Raw genomic sequence first — 18,484 nt, 5'->3', positions numbered from 1 at the left:
AACTCTTGCTACCCCTACAGTAGAGCGCTATAGAGCTTTGGTGTGGACCCAACAACCTAGTCCCAATCAGTAGTCAGCCAAGACCCCGGCCGCAAATCAGCTGACGGCCGGGCTGCCAACGTCTGCTGTTGATCCTGAAACTACCGCAGACTCGCGATAAACTGACCACTTATAAGACCAGACAGCTGTAGAGATATATGGCATATCCGCCGCCGGCTGAATCGTAACAGCAAAATGTACTTTGGATGCGACATATAAGTGTTGCAAAACATCGCTATGTCACAGGAAATGCAGATATTGTCTCAGGAAATGTTTAAACATGAAACATAGCCAATTCTTCCAAAAGGTATTCACGTAAACATCATAAACCACTGCACATTAATAAATTACTCTGATATTACTTCGATGATTTTGTTTATTAATGTCGTTGAGCTCCTGCAATGAAGCCGTCTTGTGATGACCAATGCAATGTCATGTCTTCCACACCTATAAGCATATCGCTACAGAATCGACCTCCACCGCGACATAGTTCCCTGCACCACCAGCATTGGAAGACCCCAGAGACCTCCTCAGCTACTCCTCGCGCTAACGGCCGAATACCAATGAAGAGCCGGCTCGCCTTCAAAGATCCGCCCTCGGCTCTGTCGGGGAAATTATGACCGACAGCTGTAAAAAGTCATTCTAATTAAAAACAGCGAGATCACCTATCCGTGCTTCTATCCTCAGGATACTGAAATCCTCCTCCTCCACGCCGCAACCCCCCTCCGGGCTGGACAGGCAACTTAATCTCATGCGGGCTGCTCCCTTGGAGCGGCACCGCTGCTCCCGAGGGAGCGCACCCCGTAGCCGGGTGCAGTGAGTGCCTTGGGGCTGGGTGGCCTGTCCTCTGGACGGGCTCAGCCCCGGCGACTCACTAGGGTGCCTGCCCAGACCAATGTCTCCCCCTAATTCCTATCATCCTTCCGGCTCTGCAATGGTCTTGTCGACCGAAAGGGCCTAACCCAACAAAACAACAACAAAACAGCGAGATCGTCAGCGTTCCCGAGGCCGGTTCGAGAAACTGGGACATTGGGAGATTGCCTTCAGCTTTTCAAGATTGGCCAGTTGTCATTAGGCTAGGCTGAATAAAATGGAATGAAAATGCACTCGTTTGATCACAGAGAGATATCTCAAACGCTGTTCGATCATTAGGGCATATCGTAGACTCAAGCCTTAGATCAAGCATAATGTCATTTATCGTCTCTTACGAGTATGTCGTTCATATATCATAGCACGCAAAGAGGCAAATGAATATTCGATTTGAACAATGTTGTACGAATGATAGTCTGGAAGGGAAGCCCAGTGAACAGCTGTTGAGGAGGATGTTTTCTGAACCAAACGAGAGCATAACTCAAGGTCGTGTTTGATAAAGCGAGACAAGTCAAATATTCGGCTATGAGCTTTGGAGTTAACCAGAAGAAAGTCCCCTACTCAAACCATAGGGGCCAGGACAGGACTCCGTGAGATTTTAAAAGTTATGCTACATGTGAAGATAACTGGGTTCTACGTGTATGCAATGAAACTTCTGCGTCAAAAATCTATTAAAAATGACACCAATGCTTGTAAAGCATGCTCTGCCCGTAATGGGCTTTTTAGAAACTCCAGATTCATCAAGCAAAACATTTGAACAATTCGTGGATATTCAACAAGAATATCTGCAGCTGCACAGCAAAGAAATCCAACTATCGATTTATGCGAATAACACGTTTTTGTAGGTCTGCTTTTCCAAGACACATGACGCTGAGACAAAAAAAAAACTATTAAAATGTATCTAAAAGCAGTTCCTAATAGTGGCTAAGTAATGGCGCCAAAATTGATCTAATTTTTTATTGGATTTTTTTCTGTAAATAAGCTGGTCAAAGGCGAATAGGGTTTAACGCTAGATCGGTAGCATTTATAAGCGACATTTATTTGATACTGAGGAGCTGAAAGGCTATTAGAACGATCGTAAAACAAGGCAGAAAAATGCCTTCTGGATTATTGATACCTGAGCCCGTAGCAACCACGATTTGGCATTCAGCGGTTTCGTCACATTTTAATGCGTCGGTTGAGCTCGTGATGAAAATTACGACAAATTTACGAAGCAAATATTACATTTGTAAACAAATCCTCAAAACAACTGGTGCTTTAAAACTCAATAAAAAGCAAAGTAAAAAAGTCACTTTGTGGGGACTATAAAGAAACGTCCATAATCAATATGTAATTGTATGTTACCAAAAGTTTGAGCTGATACGTGACAGAAGTCCAGCCGAGCACGCCTTGCACAATCTTTACTTTTCGGCACCCAAAACTTGTGCTTCACCAACAAGTCCAAGGAATTAACTTAACATGCAACGAAGGGCAGATTAATAAGCACCCATCTGCATTATAAAATCTGGAGGAAATCATTAAAATGTCGGCGGTATAGTCCCCATAAATCACCAATGAAGCCAGGACTGCATGAAATTAGGGTGTCCTGAGTTCGAGTGATTTGAGTTGGTTGGTTATGACGGCCACATGGTGTGCTGATATTCAGCAGGCATGATCAATCCTTGCAGAATGAATGAAGCTAAATCAAGATGACAGAGTTATTCTCAAACATTATTTCATTTATCACGAAAAGTACTCAAATGGATATATTTGCATGCACCAATGCATTCAAGAACGTTATGTAAGTATGGATGCACAACGTATTTCAAATAGAACTTTCTGAATAGTGGGCGGAGACTAGAGAGGGTACATCCTCACTCAGGCTCGGGCAATTACGATGAGCAAATGTTCGCCGGTGACTAGGGGCCACATAACCACGCTGGTGCGCACATGCCAAGCCGAGAGCAATTGCATTCTTGTTGGACAGTGCAAGAGCAATTATACCCATACATCTTGAGCTTTCTCCTAACGAATACATGAAGCAATTTTACTCTACTCAGATGCCCTGCATATAACGTATTCTGAAATACTTCGAAGCATGACACGCGAATGTCACTCCCCGAAATGACGCGTCTAATCCAATAAGTAGATCTGACACTCACAGGCCACGGAGTGTCACTCACCCGTTTTTCCAATATGGTGATGCCCTGGTATTTGAACGGTTTGCTGAACTCGATGAAGGCTGCCCGCTCCGGATTGATGGTGAGCGGGGCTGCGATCATGTCTGCGCGCTCTCTCACCAGCTCACCAATCATACCCGTCCACTCCTTCTTCCCTGAGGGCACACAGAGAAGACGCCGGGGTCACACGAGGTCATACACTGGATGATATAACACTATTATTATCTCATCCATGGTCATACACTGGGTCATCAGATCAGTTAACTTAGAATCTCGAAGAAATCAGATAAAAAACGACATAAAAAACGAAAAGAATGACAACATAAATACATGTAACACTCAAAAATCACTGCAAAGCAAGCGCACAAAAAGAAAAGGACTGTTTTATAAATGAAAATTAAATTCATTCAATAAAAACAAAACAAAAACAAGCAAAAACTCTAAAACAATGACAGCACTGTCCAACAGAATCAATCAAATCAATGTAATTGATAAATTCATCACGACTCTCACCAGGCAATGAGAATTGAGAATATAGCGCGACCTGATCAGCCCGTCGCCTAAACGCGAGGCCGGCCGGGCGGCGCCGGAGGTCGGGCGGTCTGAATATTTCATGAGCGTGCAGTCATTACAAGCAGGCAGCCGGCCTGACTGACGAGACGCCAGCACAATGCGATCTCGTCTGCATGTTGTCCGCCGGCAATCAATGGCCGCTCCATTCAGAACCGAAGCCGTGACGCTAATGAAGATGGACTGGCCACAAGCGAGCCTGAACACGACCGAATAACGTCCTGTCCCCGTGGCCACAGTGGTGACAGGAGGAGCATCGCTGTTGACAGCTCACAAATCATCAGCAACACGATCTACAGACAGAATTCCAACAAAACGAGATGATTTCTCTCAACAAAATGCGCTCTATTTTTACTGACGCAGTATCCAATCAGCACAGTGGCTACGCCACAATTCCCCGAACCCGTGCCACTAACAAGGCGCGTCGTCTGGGCCACAGTGCGCTGTCTTCTGTTTCTGCTCTGTATATCTGCAGCCGGGCTGGCATATGTCGCCGGTCCTGATTCGGCCAATCGCGGTGGCGCCGGGCGCGGCCGCCGTTTCGGCCCGAATGTAGCCCGGCTGGGACGGTGTGTGCGGGGCGGGGCGGAGTCGATATGGCTGGCCGGCTCGCGCCGACATTAGGGCCGGCATCCCCCGAGACCCTGGGCAATGACGGCTGCATACCAGTGGGGCAGCTGCAGCAGCAGCGGAGGCGGTGGAGGGACGGAGGAGGGCAGTGTGATTAGGAGGAGCCGGTAAACATTACATACAACAGCTGGGCAGACCCGCCACCCGCCGGCCCCCACCAGGCGGCGGACAAGGCTGACGATACGTAAATTAATATAGATGCATCTAATCGATGTATACCATTCAGAGAATTCAGTAGTTCGATGAAGTTGAGTGTTCGAGGGTAGCAGCTATCAGCAATAATCAACATTCAATAGACGCATTCGTCAGCTTTTTAACATAATCAGAGCAACGGCTGGGCGCCTATTGCTGAATTTGGATAGAAGCCACCCACGAACGACGGAGTAAATTAAATAAATAACAAAATCGTCTGAACATTTTCCACTAATTATACAAAGGCCAATGGTTGCAGCACCACAAGCCTTTAGTCAGCAAACTTCAAACAGTCCCATAACTCAGCCGCAGGACAGCAGCCCGGTTTTCAGGCCACCAGACGGGATTTCGTCCCAGCAGTGACTCCGAGTCGGGACAGTTCCAACAGCCTCAGCCCGGCCAAATCCCTCAGAGACGACTGTATAAGTTGAGCGAGCTGGCGGCCGCGCTCGGTGCTAAATCACCTCCGCACAGCCGGCACCTGGGCGCGATTCTGCGTAACGGGGCTCACACCCTGACCGATTCGCCTTAGCGCCGCGACCGGCGCCGCCACTGGTCTTCATCAGTGTCATGCGAAACGTTCACCCAGAACGAATGCACGCCGCTCGGAAACATTCCATTAGCCAGTCGGACGTCCGGTCCATTTCAAGTGCCGCCGGCCGCCGCTTTGATGGTCGCCGGGGGCCGACACCTCGCCGCCGCCGCCGCCACCGCTGCCCGAGCCGGCCGGCGAGAAAAATCGACCGGCCGGCCCCCGCGCCGACCCCGGACCCGAAGCGCTGCCATGGCACTGCCGATGTCCGAAATGAGAAACGCTGACGGCGCAGCGCTCATAAATTGCCATACAGAAAGGTCAAAGAAACGGCAGGCTTGTGACCGGCTAATTTATTGGGCATGCTGAATAGTAGTTGAGGTATTTTCAGTAGTTGCACCGGTGAGTTTCACACTAGGGTGCGGAAAATGTCGCATCAATTGTAAAACGCATTGGTTGAGCTGATTCAACAGCTATATACCGGCATGTGTATTGTACAATCCATCCTGTCGCAGCCTCTGCTACTGCTGGCGTAGACGACGACACGGTTCATCTGATCCAACCCATCCACATTTAGCTCACATCATGCGTGCGTTGCTACTTTTCCATCGACCGCTGCCGCCTGGCTAAACACGTCTCTTCAGGAGCCTCGCCAAGCATCTCTCCACCGTAGCGCTGCAAAAGCCTGTCGGGACGGGTTCCCGGTGAAGGAGGCCATCCTCCCTGCGCTGATAATTTGCAGACGGGATCCACTCCGCCGGGCCGGGCGTCCAGCGGCCTACAAATGGCGTCCGGCGCCGCGGCGCGGCGATGAACGACGCTCGAATCTCGGCTCGGCGCCCAGCGGTACGTGATAGCGCGGCCGTGGTCATCGCACGCCGGCCGTTCGGTGACTCGTAGTCCGGTCACAGCTCAGTCTCAAACACCGTCAATGAGGCCGTATCCGGCACTGGCGGCCGTCCGAGAGCCTCCGACACGGCGACCATCACAGCTCGAGACGCTGGTGTGCCACGGAAACAAAGAGACAATGTGGGACCGCGCTTAGTCGCGCCCCGGACAATATGTGGACTGGTCTGTGCGCGGCAGCTGTGCCCTACGGTCGTGTTTGCCTTTGTTCTGGGTGCTTTGGTATCGTTGGAGCATGCCACAATGATGTTCTTATGGTGCGTCTCCTCCTTTGCGTGTTTTACGCCTGTTTGAAGCAGCCACAGCTGTGACAGTGTTTTGTACGCCATTAGCTGACAGTCGCCACACAGAGAACCGACCTGTTTGCTTCAGCTATGGAGACGAATTCAAAACACGCTCCATTTACAGTCTATAGTTTCTGGTGTTAATCCCCGCTGACAGGATGAATAGACTGATTTGAATAGCACATAATCACCCAGTTCTGCGAACGATTTGAGGGTAAACTGCTAGAACACACGAGAATAAAACGCAGTATACTACTTGGCTTTCGGGAATCGTTTAAAACACGATAGCCCTCAGCTCCAGTCATTAAGCGTTCAGGTGTGCCGAGCTCAAGAGCACTCGGCAGAGTTGAAATTGAATGAAGTCAGTCCGACGAACGCGATCGCTCGCTCGGACCAGCCGAACTTCAATGGAAGAGACTGCGCGCGGGTGCAATAATCGGCTGATGGGTGGCTGTAAGATAACCTTCCCAGCATAAGTCGCTGAATCGCATTGGAGTTCAAAGGACTTAATGGCTCTCACCAGGGCCCAAGGCCGCTATATATGTCACTATTAAAGCGGAGCAGCACACATCACAGAGGCTGCAGCTTGCACCGCCATAAAACACCGATTTGTGACCAACCGACGGGTCAGACACATCCGGCCAGTATAAATCCGTCAAACATGTTTATGGAGGACGGGGAAGTTCACTGGATTCCCCAAAAGTACCGTAGACATTCATGCTGTTGCTGTTCCATAGCAGCCATGATCGCGATGGTCGGTGTTTACGAAGAACAGAGGGTTAACAAATATGTATGCTATCAAAACTTAAAAAACGAAGATATTAGGAAGGGAAAACAATAAGAGCAAAAAATATGGATGTCATAAGCGAAGAACAGGAGGCGAAACTGAACAAATCATATAGTTCATCATATAGAACATATCATACCTATAGCATTACAGGGATTTGAAGTCATTCATAAAATAACAGCTAAGTAACATTGAATTTGCTGCATTGTCGTCCAACTTCTAACATGAGTAGCCTAAAAACGAGTGAATATATACGGTCCAAATAAAGGACATAAAACGGATGTATGACGTCTGCATGGCTCCCATTTCGCACGTCCTGGGCCCAATCTCACCAAGTGCGGTAAACTCAATTTGGGGTAAAATACCAAACTACCCCACTCCGTAACTACAAAAATACTGTCCACAAATTAAGTTTACATAACTTGGTGAGATTGGGCCAAGTGCCAAACCTCACCAAGCTAGTTTAACTAATTTCGGGGTAGTATTTTTGTAGTTATGGAGTGGGGTAGTTTGGTATTTTACCCCAAATTGAGTTTACCGCACTTGGTGAAACTGGGCCCAGGTGCTTGTTATGGCCAGCAACTGGGCATGGTGTTAACAGGGCGCGGGCGCAATAGTCGCCCCGTTGTCTGGATTCAGTGCAGTCATCTCGCGCTATATGACAACATAAACAGGGCAGGCAGACACCGTGCAGCGCCTATAAGGACAGGCTGCTAACGCCTCCGGGTGAGAAACAACGCAAAATGGCATACCTAAATAACCTCGAGCTTTTGAGGAAATTTTACATATTTATGAAACGGTTCTGAAAGATTAAATTGTATTCATGGTATGAGGCGATTGATGTTTTACTTAACTTCATCTAACTATAATGTTTTCAGAGATTTTTAGCGACCATTCACACCAAAAGGAAAAGGAACCAAGTTTGAAACAGCCTTCAGGGAGCTGGGAAACTAAACAAACGGGCAGCAGTTGTAGGCGAGCAATGATATGTTTGAGCATAATGTAAAGCCAGACTTTGCACCCATTTTACAGCTACCACAGCTGTAAAATGGGCAGAACTCTACTTTAAACCTTGAGCCTTGAGTTGAGAGAACCTTGAAAACTGAGAAACTTTAGCTGACTGTCAAGCAGTTCCATCCCCACGAAGTCCCACGAGTCCCAGGCCCATGCACTTACATACGTCTGGTCTTACCATCCGCCTCTGACATATTCACACACACACGGACTATATAGAGCCAAACCATTGCGACTACGCCTCACCTGACACATTCCTGGAGACGTAGTCGCCGAACTCGCCGTCAGGAGAGAGGAACAGGTCGAACGTGAAGTTGACACGCTCCGACAGCTTGTTCAGCAGGTCTATGCAGTAGCCCCAGCAGCAGAATTCGACATCTTCTGTCGGCAAACATGCGGAAATGTAAGGTGTGTAGGCGCAAGGCGACAGTCCTCACCATTAAAAAATAGTATTGAATAATGAATAAATAGTGTTGTAATCGTGTGAATACCTCAGCAATGAAGCATTTCTAAACATGCATATCGAGCACAGAGTTGCGTTGAGAGTGAAGAGACCTTAAAGGTTGCAGCCTCCTTCGCCGTTTTATCATATGGATTACAGCTGTGGTAGTCTAGTCTATATAGAGCCCGGTAACACTCTACAAAAACCGTCGACAGACGGCTTTTAACCACCTCGAGCTCTTCTTTACTACACAGACCTACAAATCGTATTGAGCGCAATATAGCGACAAAGAAAAACAACGGCAGCTGTCACCACACATACTTTTCTAATATCATTCTGCGTCCGCTCCGATCTGTCTGGTTTAGATAGGAAGCGGGAACGTGCAGTGGATTTCGTGTGAGATATGAGGAATGCTGAGGATGCTAAAAATAGCACAAAGACGTTCATCGTTATGAATAAAGCTCTAGCCTGAGTACAAAGATGAAAGATCCGCGCAACAGCTGGCAAGAAGATCCCCAAATTTATCAAGAATAGTCCCGCCCGAACAAACGAAGCTCAGTGCTGATCTTATTGTCTGTGTGATCTTTTAATGAACAGTTCACTCAGCATCCACCCAATTCCTCTGCAATAACGACCACCCAAAAACAAATGCGAATGCGACGTCGGCACATTTACTCGGAATTGTTTGCCTCTTTTTATGCCGCTGGCCAGCCAGCCCCCGTTTTTCGATCGGCCCCAATTCCGGGAAACGATAGGCACCCTATCGGATTGGCTGACCGGTCTGACGTTCTGGCACCGCCCAAGATATGGACAGCAGAAGCATGCACACTGACCGAACCTCCGCTAACACCGGCGCAGGGTGTGATACGAAGACTGACAGCAGTACGGCGGGCGGGCGAGCCGGGGCGGGGGGTGGGAGGGAGGAGGGATAGGAGAGAAGAGAGGGGCGAGGGTGCCAGCTGCAGTATATCGGGTCACGCCTGCGTTGGGCAACGGGGCGGAAGCTGAGAGCGAGACGCACTTTGGGAGCTGCTCAGATGGCGCACAAGTGGGGGACGACGGCGGTAATGAGATCAATGATGGAGATGTGAGAAAAGCTCAGCTGGAACGGACCCGAGCGAGTGACGAGGTCGTCCCGGTTGTCAGCGTGGGTGTGTAGGAGAGAGAGAGAGAGAGAGAGAGAGAGAGAGAGAGAGAGAGAGAGAGAGAGAGAGAGAGAGAGAGAGAGAGAGAGAGAGAGAGAGAGAGAGAGAGAGAGAGAGAGAGAGAGAGAGAGAGAGAGAGAGAGAGAGAGAGAGAGAGAGAGAGAGAGAGAGAGAGAGAGAGAGAGAGAGAGAGAGAGAGAGAGAGAGAGAGAGAGAGAGAGAGAGAGAGAGAGAGAGAGAGAGAGAGAGAGAGAGAGAGAGAGAGAGAGAGAGAGAGAGAGAGAGAAGGAGAGGAGAAAGGAGATTTAAAAGCTTATGAAGCTGCTGAGTCGTTGCATGGTTTGTGAGTTTTAACAGTATGGTCATCCAATTTTGGTTCAGCAGTTAGTCTGTCACTAAGAGATTGATGTGTCGTAATAAAGAATTGCTCATTCGGGAACGTTGATATGTGAACAAGAGCGGGGGCGGCTGGTCGGTGTAGGTAAAACTTCCGACCGAAGCCATTCAGATAATATACGCCGCGGGGCCCTGGCATCCAATTCAAACACTGACAACTTTTAGCCTCGTCATGGAACTTAGTTCAGTCTTTGAATAAAGCGTTAAAGCCTAAATGAATGCCTTTCGGTGTTGGCTTTAGAACAAATTAGATCATTTAAGTAGCTAAGTGAGTGAAATCATGCAGTCACCTTCAGCATTAAATCACCGAATTCGGCGCCATTTATATCTACCTCTCCGTAAGTGTTTGGTTCTCTTTCCTCACTTTCTGCCAGCCCCCTCCCTTTCTCTTCATTTGGCTCTCCCTTCCCTCTTGTATCAACACTTTTAGCCACCTGAGCAACAAGAAGTCTTCACACATAACGCACTTCTTGCATCCCATACCATCTACCCATGCACTCCGGAGCATTTTTCAGCCTACACCGACAACATACTGCCGCAGCCCGAAGAAGGGCGTCACATCCCCATCCTCCTACCATGCACCATAACGGCAGCCTAGCGCGGCAGCCTGAAGGCGGACACCACATCCACGTCCTCGTACTCACCGCCTGTGGTGTTGTGCCACGGACAGCGCGTCTCAGAGTCGTCACACTTCTGGCCGCGCTCCAAACGACGGCTGTACACGAACGGCTGCTCCTGCAGAGTCAGCACCTTGAGGTGCGTCGGGATCTTGACGCCGTCCGGCTTGACGTTGCTGCCGCCCGGCCAGATGATATCGCTCGTCTTCAGCTTCAGCTCCATCCTCTCCAACGACTGGGGAAGAGGAGGGAAAACGTGTTACGTGATGTCGCCACGGAGGACGCGCAAGAGCGTATGCGTGATCAGACTGTGAAGTGGAGACCCGGAGACCCCGAGCAAGTTCATGATCACTCAGATCACGCGGGTTACAGACCGCCTAGAAATGTATAGACCTCATACACTTTTGTCAACCATGTTAGCTATGGTTGCAGCATATGGATTCAAACACCCAAGTTATGGCGGCACGAATTATGTCCAGAAACTAGGGGTGCACCTGCTATTCTCAGCAATAAGCTCTGTTCGAATGTTTTCATAGCACCCCATAGCACAAAACGCTATCATTCCTCAACGCTGCATAAACCAATCAGCCTCACAGCGAAGCAGCCGGCCGACATCCATTCAGATATACACAAACTCCAACACTCCTCAGTGGGGAGTGCCCTAACTCAGCCACTCGGCGGGACAGCCCAGTAAACCGGCGGCACCGCGGCGACTATCCGGAACTGAGCGCGCCGAATCGGCCCATTTCTCGCCAGGAATAGACGCCGCCCGGTGTCATCGGAAGGCTTTGCGAGACGCGGAAACACGCCAGCCCGGCCTGGGTGACGGGCCGCGGGCGAGAGGTGCTAACACCAGTTGCCAGGCCGGCGGGGTTGGAGCGTGGAATAAATCGATTATCAGTCAAGGGACCAAGAGTAGGATATTCTTTTCTTAATGAAAAGTAAGGCTAGCCTAACATTTTCCGTTGTGGTTCAATCATGTCACTGATAACGTCATGTCAAATTGCATATAGGTAGACATAGGTATATCTGACCCAGGGTCACATCAAGCTCCAGGTTAGACGTTTGCCTTAGCTGATATCCTGCGTGGCGAGTGTACCAAGTTCTCTAGCGGCTCAGATTATTTGAACTTCTGAATCTGATCAACTGTCCTGCGCTGCAACACCCATCTCGCATAATTTAGAGAAAGGTATTTCTAACTTAAAAATAAGAACGAACACATCGCAAAACACTGAGCCCCCGCTTCATTCCGCGGTCGGTGTGCCGTTTCCGCACACGCGGACGCGGTTCGTGCCGCCGGCGCTCGGTCGCCGGTCCCCATTACTTCACGGAAGCCATCCCAGATGGGATTGCGGAAGACAGTAGTCCCCAGTGAAAGGCAACGGAAGGTCGAGCGCCGGTGAAGGATGAACGGCCTGGCCCGCGCCGGCAGCGGCAGGGGCTCAGCGGTTCATCAGCCGCACCCTACGCCTAATCCGAGACGGTCAAATCGAATTCCACTTTTGATCGGAATGGGAGACTCAGTGCCCGCGACTGTCCCTGTTGCACGGACGCTAAGTTAGTACACTGTGAAATATGGGAAAATCCTAAGGAAACTACACTTTAAAATTTATCCGAAAAAATATAAAAAAATTGTTTTGTGTATCAGCACCAAATTGTTTTGTGTTTCAGCACCTTAGGATGGTGCTGGAATTTAAGAGAAATTTAAGTAGAAGCATCACAACTTTATCGTTGAGTGCGTAAAAAGGTAAGGTACCTACCTACTTTTGCAATCCCATTTGGGATGACTTTGCTAAGAATACATACAATAATAACAACATGATGAAACTTAATGATGCAGTTACATGCAATGGTTTGAAAGCAATTCAAATTAAATTAGCGACGAACTTTAAACTTATTGCAAAGTCAAAGTTGAGTTTGTAGATTCGCAGCAGCCGCATAAGCTACTTCTAATTTGGCCGAACGAGCTCGATTTACCCAGAGGGTGACAGTGACGTTTCCCAGACTGTGCGGAAATTGCCTCCCAAGGAAAACATTTCTCTTAGCCGAAGCTGACAGTGGTATTTTTAGCTACCGTGTGAAATGAATCGCAGAAACCCAGATTCTAAAGCCCGGTTCTGACTGCCGTTTTTCGATCGTTTGGTGGATCGTATGGTGATCGTATCGTGATCGTATGGTGATGGGATGGGGATCGGCACGCCCGTTTCCCGATCGCCGCGATGATAATCGTATGTGTGCAGTGAGAACCGGGAAAAACGTGACTGTGCGCGACGCTCGGAAGCGGCAGATCGTACGTCGTAGTGCGTTCCATCGAAAGATGGATTGAGTTTATCTTTTGTCTTGATCGTATCGTACAGTTGACATCGTGTGGGGAGCTCGCTGCGCTGCTGCTCTTCTTGCTGCTGTCTTGTGGAAGGATTGCGCTAACATATTTGATATAACTTATCTTATCAGTAGCATACTTTAAATAAATTGGCTTGATTGACATAATCAAAGTTTATAGTCGCCATGAATCAAAGTAGGTACTTCCACTTAGAAGATACCATACGAAAAATCATTGTTTCGTTCAGGTGCGTCAGTCACATCAAAGTATTAATTTTACTGCACGAAAAGGCCATACCCGATAATTTCAGCTTGATAATTAAATTAGAGAAATGTTTAAACTACATTTAACATCTTTTTAAGTCTGACAAGTATTAATTTTCCTCTTTATAGATCTCGTCCCGTTCAAGGCGGCCAATCAACGCGCTTCCCTCAGATGACGTCATCTGTGCGCCAGCCTATACACACGCAGCGCTCTGCCCAGCCCCCACCCGGCCAGCCTCGTGGTGACCGGCGACGCCGAGGTGGTGCATAGATATCTAACCAATGAATTTCTGTCAGTTCCAACGAACCGATTTTCAAGAAAACCAATGCACAACATTCACAATACTCACTTTTATGTTGTTGATTACTTTTCAGGACAAGTTGACATGATTTTCTATTTTTTTCACGCGATTTCAAAATCGCGTACCTTCCACGGCCGAGAATGGTTTCCGCCGCCATGCTGCTCCAATCAAGCCGAAATGTTGATTAACTTCACGGAAAAGTCAGACACGACTATTCAACCTTAATTACTGAATTAGAGAGATACTTTAAACTACATCTAACGTCTCTTCAAGCGTGAAAAGTATTTATTTCGCTCTTATCTATCGCCGCCGGCAATAATGGCGGACGCAGACTCCCACACGATACGCACCAAATACGCACGATCCGCACGATACGATCTACCAGTTGCCAGATCGTATCGGGCCTAGCGATTTTCATCTTTTTCCGCCAGCCACGCTCACCATACGATCACCATACGCTTACCATCCGCTCCGATCGAATTCGGCAGTCAGAACCGGGCTTAAGCTGTTGAATGGTGAACAAAGATCCATCTTGACACATTTGTAGCCACCATTTTCATAGGCACTAATTTATGAGTTTCACGATGCATCTCTTTTTTCCCTTTTGAAGATACCACATTTTCAAAATTCCAGATTTGACTATCTTTAATCATTTCCCTGTTCATATCAACTTCGATACCGAGGAAATACAAAAAGAACTATTTTGTGTAGCATTGTACAGCGGCACCGTATTGGCCCCTCCTGCCAAGCATACTGTGCGACAAATCTGGACATTTGCCCGTGCCGTATGTACATATATAAACGGGCTGGCCAGAGCTTCAGATCCCATTATCACTACAATTCAAGATATTGTATGCCGGCTAAAACGACCAATTTCGTCCTTCTCATTCGATAAGTCACACGTGCAAAAGGTCGCTCACATCCTAGCAGAAAACCTACGGCAAATATCGTCTGCGACCGAAACCGGTGCCTTTGATTAACGCTCAAGGCTAGCGATACAATCGTTATACCTGGCGTCCTGTGACGGGAATCCCCTGGCTAAAGAACAATAATTGGTTATCTTATATCTACGTTTGTTTACAATGCGGTCGGCGAGGGTAGGGATAGCAAATCAGTAATGATCAAATACGCACGAGTTGTAGCACCGATAAGTACAATGAACCGGTAGGTGAAGTGTATGGATCATTGTTGTGAAACTTATCTTCACTAGCATTCGATTGTAACAACACTACGCCTATAACATGTGGTTAGCTGCCATTTGGAAAATTCAACTTCTTCAAAGAAATATTGGAAGCTGGCATTCTGAATGCAGAGCTCCACCGAAAATAAATGAAAATAAATAAACTAAGCAATAAAACCACTCATTAGACATCAAAAGGAGGATCAAAGTCATCGATCACGATCAAAGACTAAAAACCCCAAAAGGCCAAAGGCATCCACCGTTAGTTTGGAAGGCAGTCACAGTCTGAACTGCGTCTCTGCTCCGTTTTGCAGCGACGGGAACGCAAACCTCACCGAGGCCAAACGAGATGGGTGCCGACGGGCAGACGCTGAGCCATTTCCGAAATAGGCCGCCGGTTGAAGTAATTGACCGCCGGTTGGATAGGTCAAAGGAACGGCGGGCTAGTTATGGATAGAGTGGGCCGCCAGTGCTGCCAGGAATTCGGGAAAGGTTTATGGTATACATTCTGGAGGCTCAGAGATGGACTGTAAACTTATATCGGTCATTGGATGCACATTGCGTCATTTGTATGACGCTGCTTTTAATTTAATCAATTGTTGGTATCTTCAAACTCAGTTCCGAACACTCTGACTCCAAAGCTTCATTAGCTTATGCAGGAAAGTGGATGGTTATGATCATCGAATAAGAAGGGCATCCACCGTTGCACGTCTATGTAGTGCAATACAAACCAGACACACGCCTAAACTCGCGCTGTGCAGAAAGAAGTGTAAAAATCCGATGTTGTATTGGAGACTAGCGTTGAGCCGAACACCTTTACAACACGGACAAGGCCAACAGACACTGATAAGGAAGCCATAGCTATTCGAGGCCGAACGGCTGATATGGCGTGTGAGGGTTAGGAGCGAGTAGACGCGAAGCTGACAGCGACATAACTATGTGGGTCTTCGCGTGACGTCTCTGGACGGGCCTTGATGCCCTCGGCAATAACCACATAAACGAGGTAGAGACTGGATTGTCACGGCAAACGAAAATCAAGGCATCGCCGTCTGACGATCGATGTCCACAAAACATAAAATCATTATGTCAGAGGCGAAATTCGGCGAAAGCGAGGCGTCTGGAATATGATATCTACCATTCCAGATAATCAGGTTTATTTTCACAGACTGCTGCACACTGCACCGGCCTCCGGACCATGCTTTTCTCCCAGTACCGAGCCATGCATCGCTCTGGCTAGCGTAATGTATCGCTCCAATGCTAGGTCATGCATCTTCCCGTCTGTTGGCTTAACCTTCGCCCCAGTGGGGGGGGGGGCATATGTTACCACCCTGTCGCGTTTTTTGCGTGTAAATAAAAAACCGCGGCGCGTAGCGCCGCGCCGCTTGGAGTAGCTTTTGGTACATCAATTTTGGACAATGTGTGAAATTTTTGACCCCAGGTCATGTCAGGTCAGGTCACCAGGTCAAGTTAACTGACCAAGCCTAAAAAAAAGTTTGCAATCATGTCCAGCCTGCAGTGTTTGTCAGCAAGGTTTGAAACTTGGTGGATTGCATGCTGTTATGGGCGCCTACAATTTGTATATCTCGGATTTTTGATATCCGTGACCTAAGGTCAGGTCAGTGGCGTGACCTTTCCATTACAAGTCAATGGAGAAAAATGAAAATGCCTCTAGATCCGTGTGTACGCATCGGAACAGTCCAAATATTTCAGAATCACAATGCTTTAGTCCACTCGTGATGACCAAGGTGTCATTTTTGCTGATAGCCTCTAGACAGGTCATCCGAGGTCACTTGAGGCTACAAACAGTTTTTTGCCAATAACTCGCGATTGGAAAGAGATAGAACGCTGGGAAGGGTCTCATTGTGTTTGTCTTGTTGAGACGCATCGACTGATATGCAACATGACCTTTTCCGGTAAGGTCATGACCTTGACCTGAGGTCAAATTTTCAAGTTGACCTTTCAAGGTCAAATTATAGTTCATTCGACGCGTCTTGGCGAGGGGAACACGATTCTGGCAATAGAAATGTCGTGGCTTTTTGAAGTCGAAAGTTATTGTCGAAAAATACTTTTCGTAACAGCAGCTATTTTTGGAGTTTTTGCCCTCTGGAGGCTAAACCGTTGACCTGAGGTCAATATTGATAATAACCTTTTCAAAAGAAAAGTTCAAAAGCTATCGTTTGCTCTTCCATGCGTTTTTCTAGCTACCATAGTTCCTGAGATAGCGGCATGTTTTCTGAAAAATATAATGACAATTGGCAAATTTTGACCTTTGATGACCTCTGGTGACCCCAATATTGCTCTAAGGTGAAAATGACCGAAATACTTTGAAACGTACGCATTGAGAGCTATCGACTGCTTTTTACCGCGTCTTTCTAGCCCTCTTAGTTTTTGAGTTAGAGGTGGGTGGTAACATATGCCCCCCCTCACTAGGGCGAAGTTGGCTGAGACCGCCACTGGGGCGCGGGTTAAGGCGACCGATTGGCCGTCGAGTGGCTACTCAGGCTGCACAAGCCGGCGGCTTTGCAGCACATCTGCTTTCCACGGATCCCACAAACGCCTCGCGATGGATTTGAGACTCATCTGCATTTTATTGCATGGCTTTGGAACACATCCGAAATCCGTGCCCAGGAGCTGAGGCGGCGGACAGTGCGAGCTGGTGGGGCGGCCGACGGTGCGAGCTGGTGGGGCGGCGGACGGAACGGAACGGTAACAACTACACGCCCTCTCGTCACGAATAATTGTGGGAAGCATCGGAGCTGTGAGCGGAAATAGGCTATCCCGTGTCCAGTCTCGTAGAAGGCATAAAATAGAAATTATTTTCTTCCTACTAGTCAACGTGGTACCTTCTACGCCTTCTACAATCATACAGTACATAGTTGAGCTCGTGCTTGATAACCTCATCATTCCTTCTTTGAAATCTGTCTAAACCCTACTCCGCAATAAGACATCATTCACCGTGCCCCATTCACCAGGTCGGAAACCCATAATCACCACGCCGCTGTATGCGTGTGACACGGTAAAATCGAACGGAGTCGAAATCCCGGGAGTTTCAATGAGAGCACGCCCGATGAATGGCCGAATCGAGATCTCCGGCGCTCTCCGAACCATCACATTGGTGTCTCGGATTAGAATAGAGGGCCGGGCGAAAGGTCAGATCAGTTTCCAATAACGAGGCAGGACGGTACTCGGTAGAACGATAGCATGTGGATGAGCGGCAAGCGGTCTCTGCTCAGAAACGCCTAGAGATGACAAATCTCTCAGTGTGCGTAAAAAAAGATAAGCGTAGACAAAGACGCTGAGGACATACCGGACTCATCAGTAATTGAAGTATAAACATGAAACATGAGACAGAAAAGTAAGTCATGCAACCGTTGTGCATCTGACCCACAGCAAAAGCCTATAAATGAAAATACTCATCAAGTGCATGCAAATGTTTTTGCTAAGGAAAACACCTGAGGAAACGTGCTGTGCGTTGAGCAATGAGCAACTTTGGGAAATAACTGCAACTTCGTGAGATCTACCCAGCGGTTCGTCTGAGAACCTCAAATCCTCACAGACACGCGTACGGAATAGCGTGACGAGTGTAACTTATGACAGGTGCTAGCGAGTCACTTGTCAAGTGCCACTGGATCACGCGTCACGGTTCGAGCGAGATATGATGTGATATAAAGGCGACATCAAGCTCAAAGCTGTGTGGGAGCTGTCTGACTTACTCCGCAATGCCTGGCCCACTGAGACAAAAGTATGACGCCAACCTGCCGCATAACTTTGAAAACAATCCAATAATGTTGCCTGAAGGTCGAACGACACGGCTGGAGACTGCAATGTAAGTC

At 48.1% G+C, this 18,484-nt stretch overlaps 1 protein-coding gene across 6 annotated transcripts in view; it reads right to left on the bottom strand.

Annotated features, from left to right (window-relative positions):
* The window catches only part of LOC122392087 (glutamate [NMDA] receptor subunit 1-like), a 99,792-nt gene that overhangs the window by 11,238 nt on the left and 70,070 nt on the right, over nucleotides 1-18,484 (bottom strand). For 3 of the 6 annotated variants that reach the window (XM_043386594.1, XM_043386590.1, XM_043386592.1), the window contains exons 12-14: nucleotides 10,611-10,818; nucleotides 8,230-8,364; nucleotides 3,072-3,223 (exon numbers count right to left, since the gene is read on the bottom strand). In XM_043386594.1, coding sequence (XP_043242529.1) covers nucleotides 3,072-3,223; nucleotides 8,230-8,364; nucleotides 10,611-10,818 — 495 coding nt within the window. The remainder of the gene's footprint in view (nucleotides 1-3,071; nucleotides 3,224-8,229; nucleotides 8,365-10,610; nucleotides 10,819-18,484) is intronic. The other 3 variants (XM_043386595.1, XM_043386591.1, XM_043386593.1) reach the window with 1 other exon arrangement.

Source organism: Amphibalanus amphitrite, unplaced genomic scaffold, assembly GCF_019059575.1.
Source record: "Amphibalanus amphitrite isolate SeventyFive unplaced genomic scaffold, NRLGWU_Aamphi_draft 000468F_arrow, whole genome shotgun sequence".
In the NCBI taxonomy this organism is placed as follows: Eukaryota; Metazoa; Arthropoda; class Thecostraca; order Balanomorpha; family Balanidae; genus Amphibalanus; species Amphibalanus amphitrite.
The sequence above is the reverse complement of the archived record's forward strand: the minus strand, read 5'-3'. Positions and strand labels throughout refer to the sequence as shown.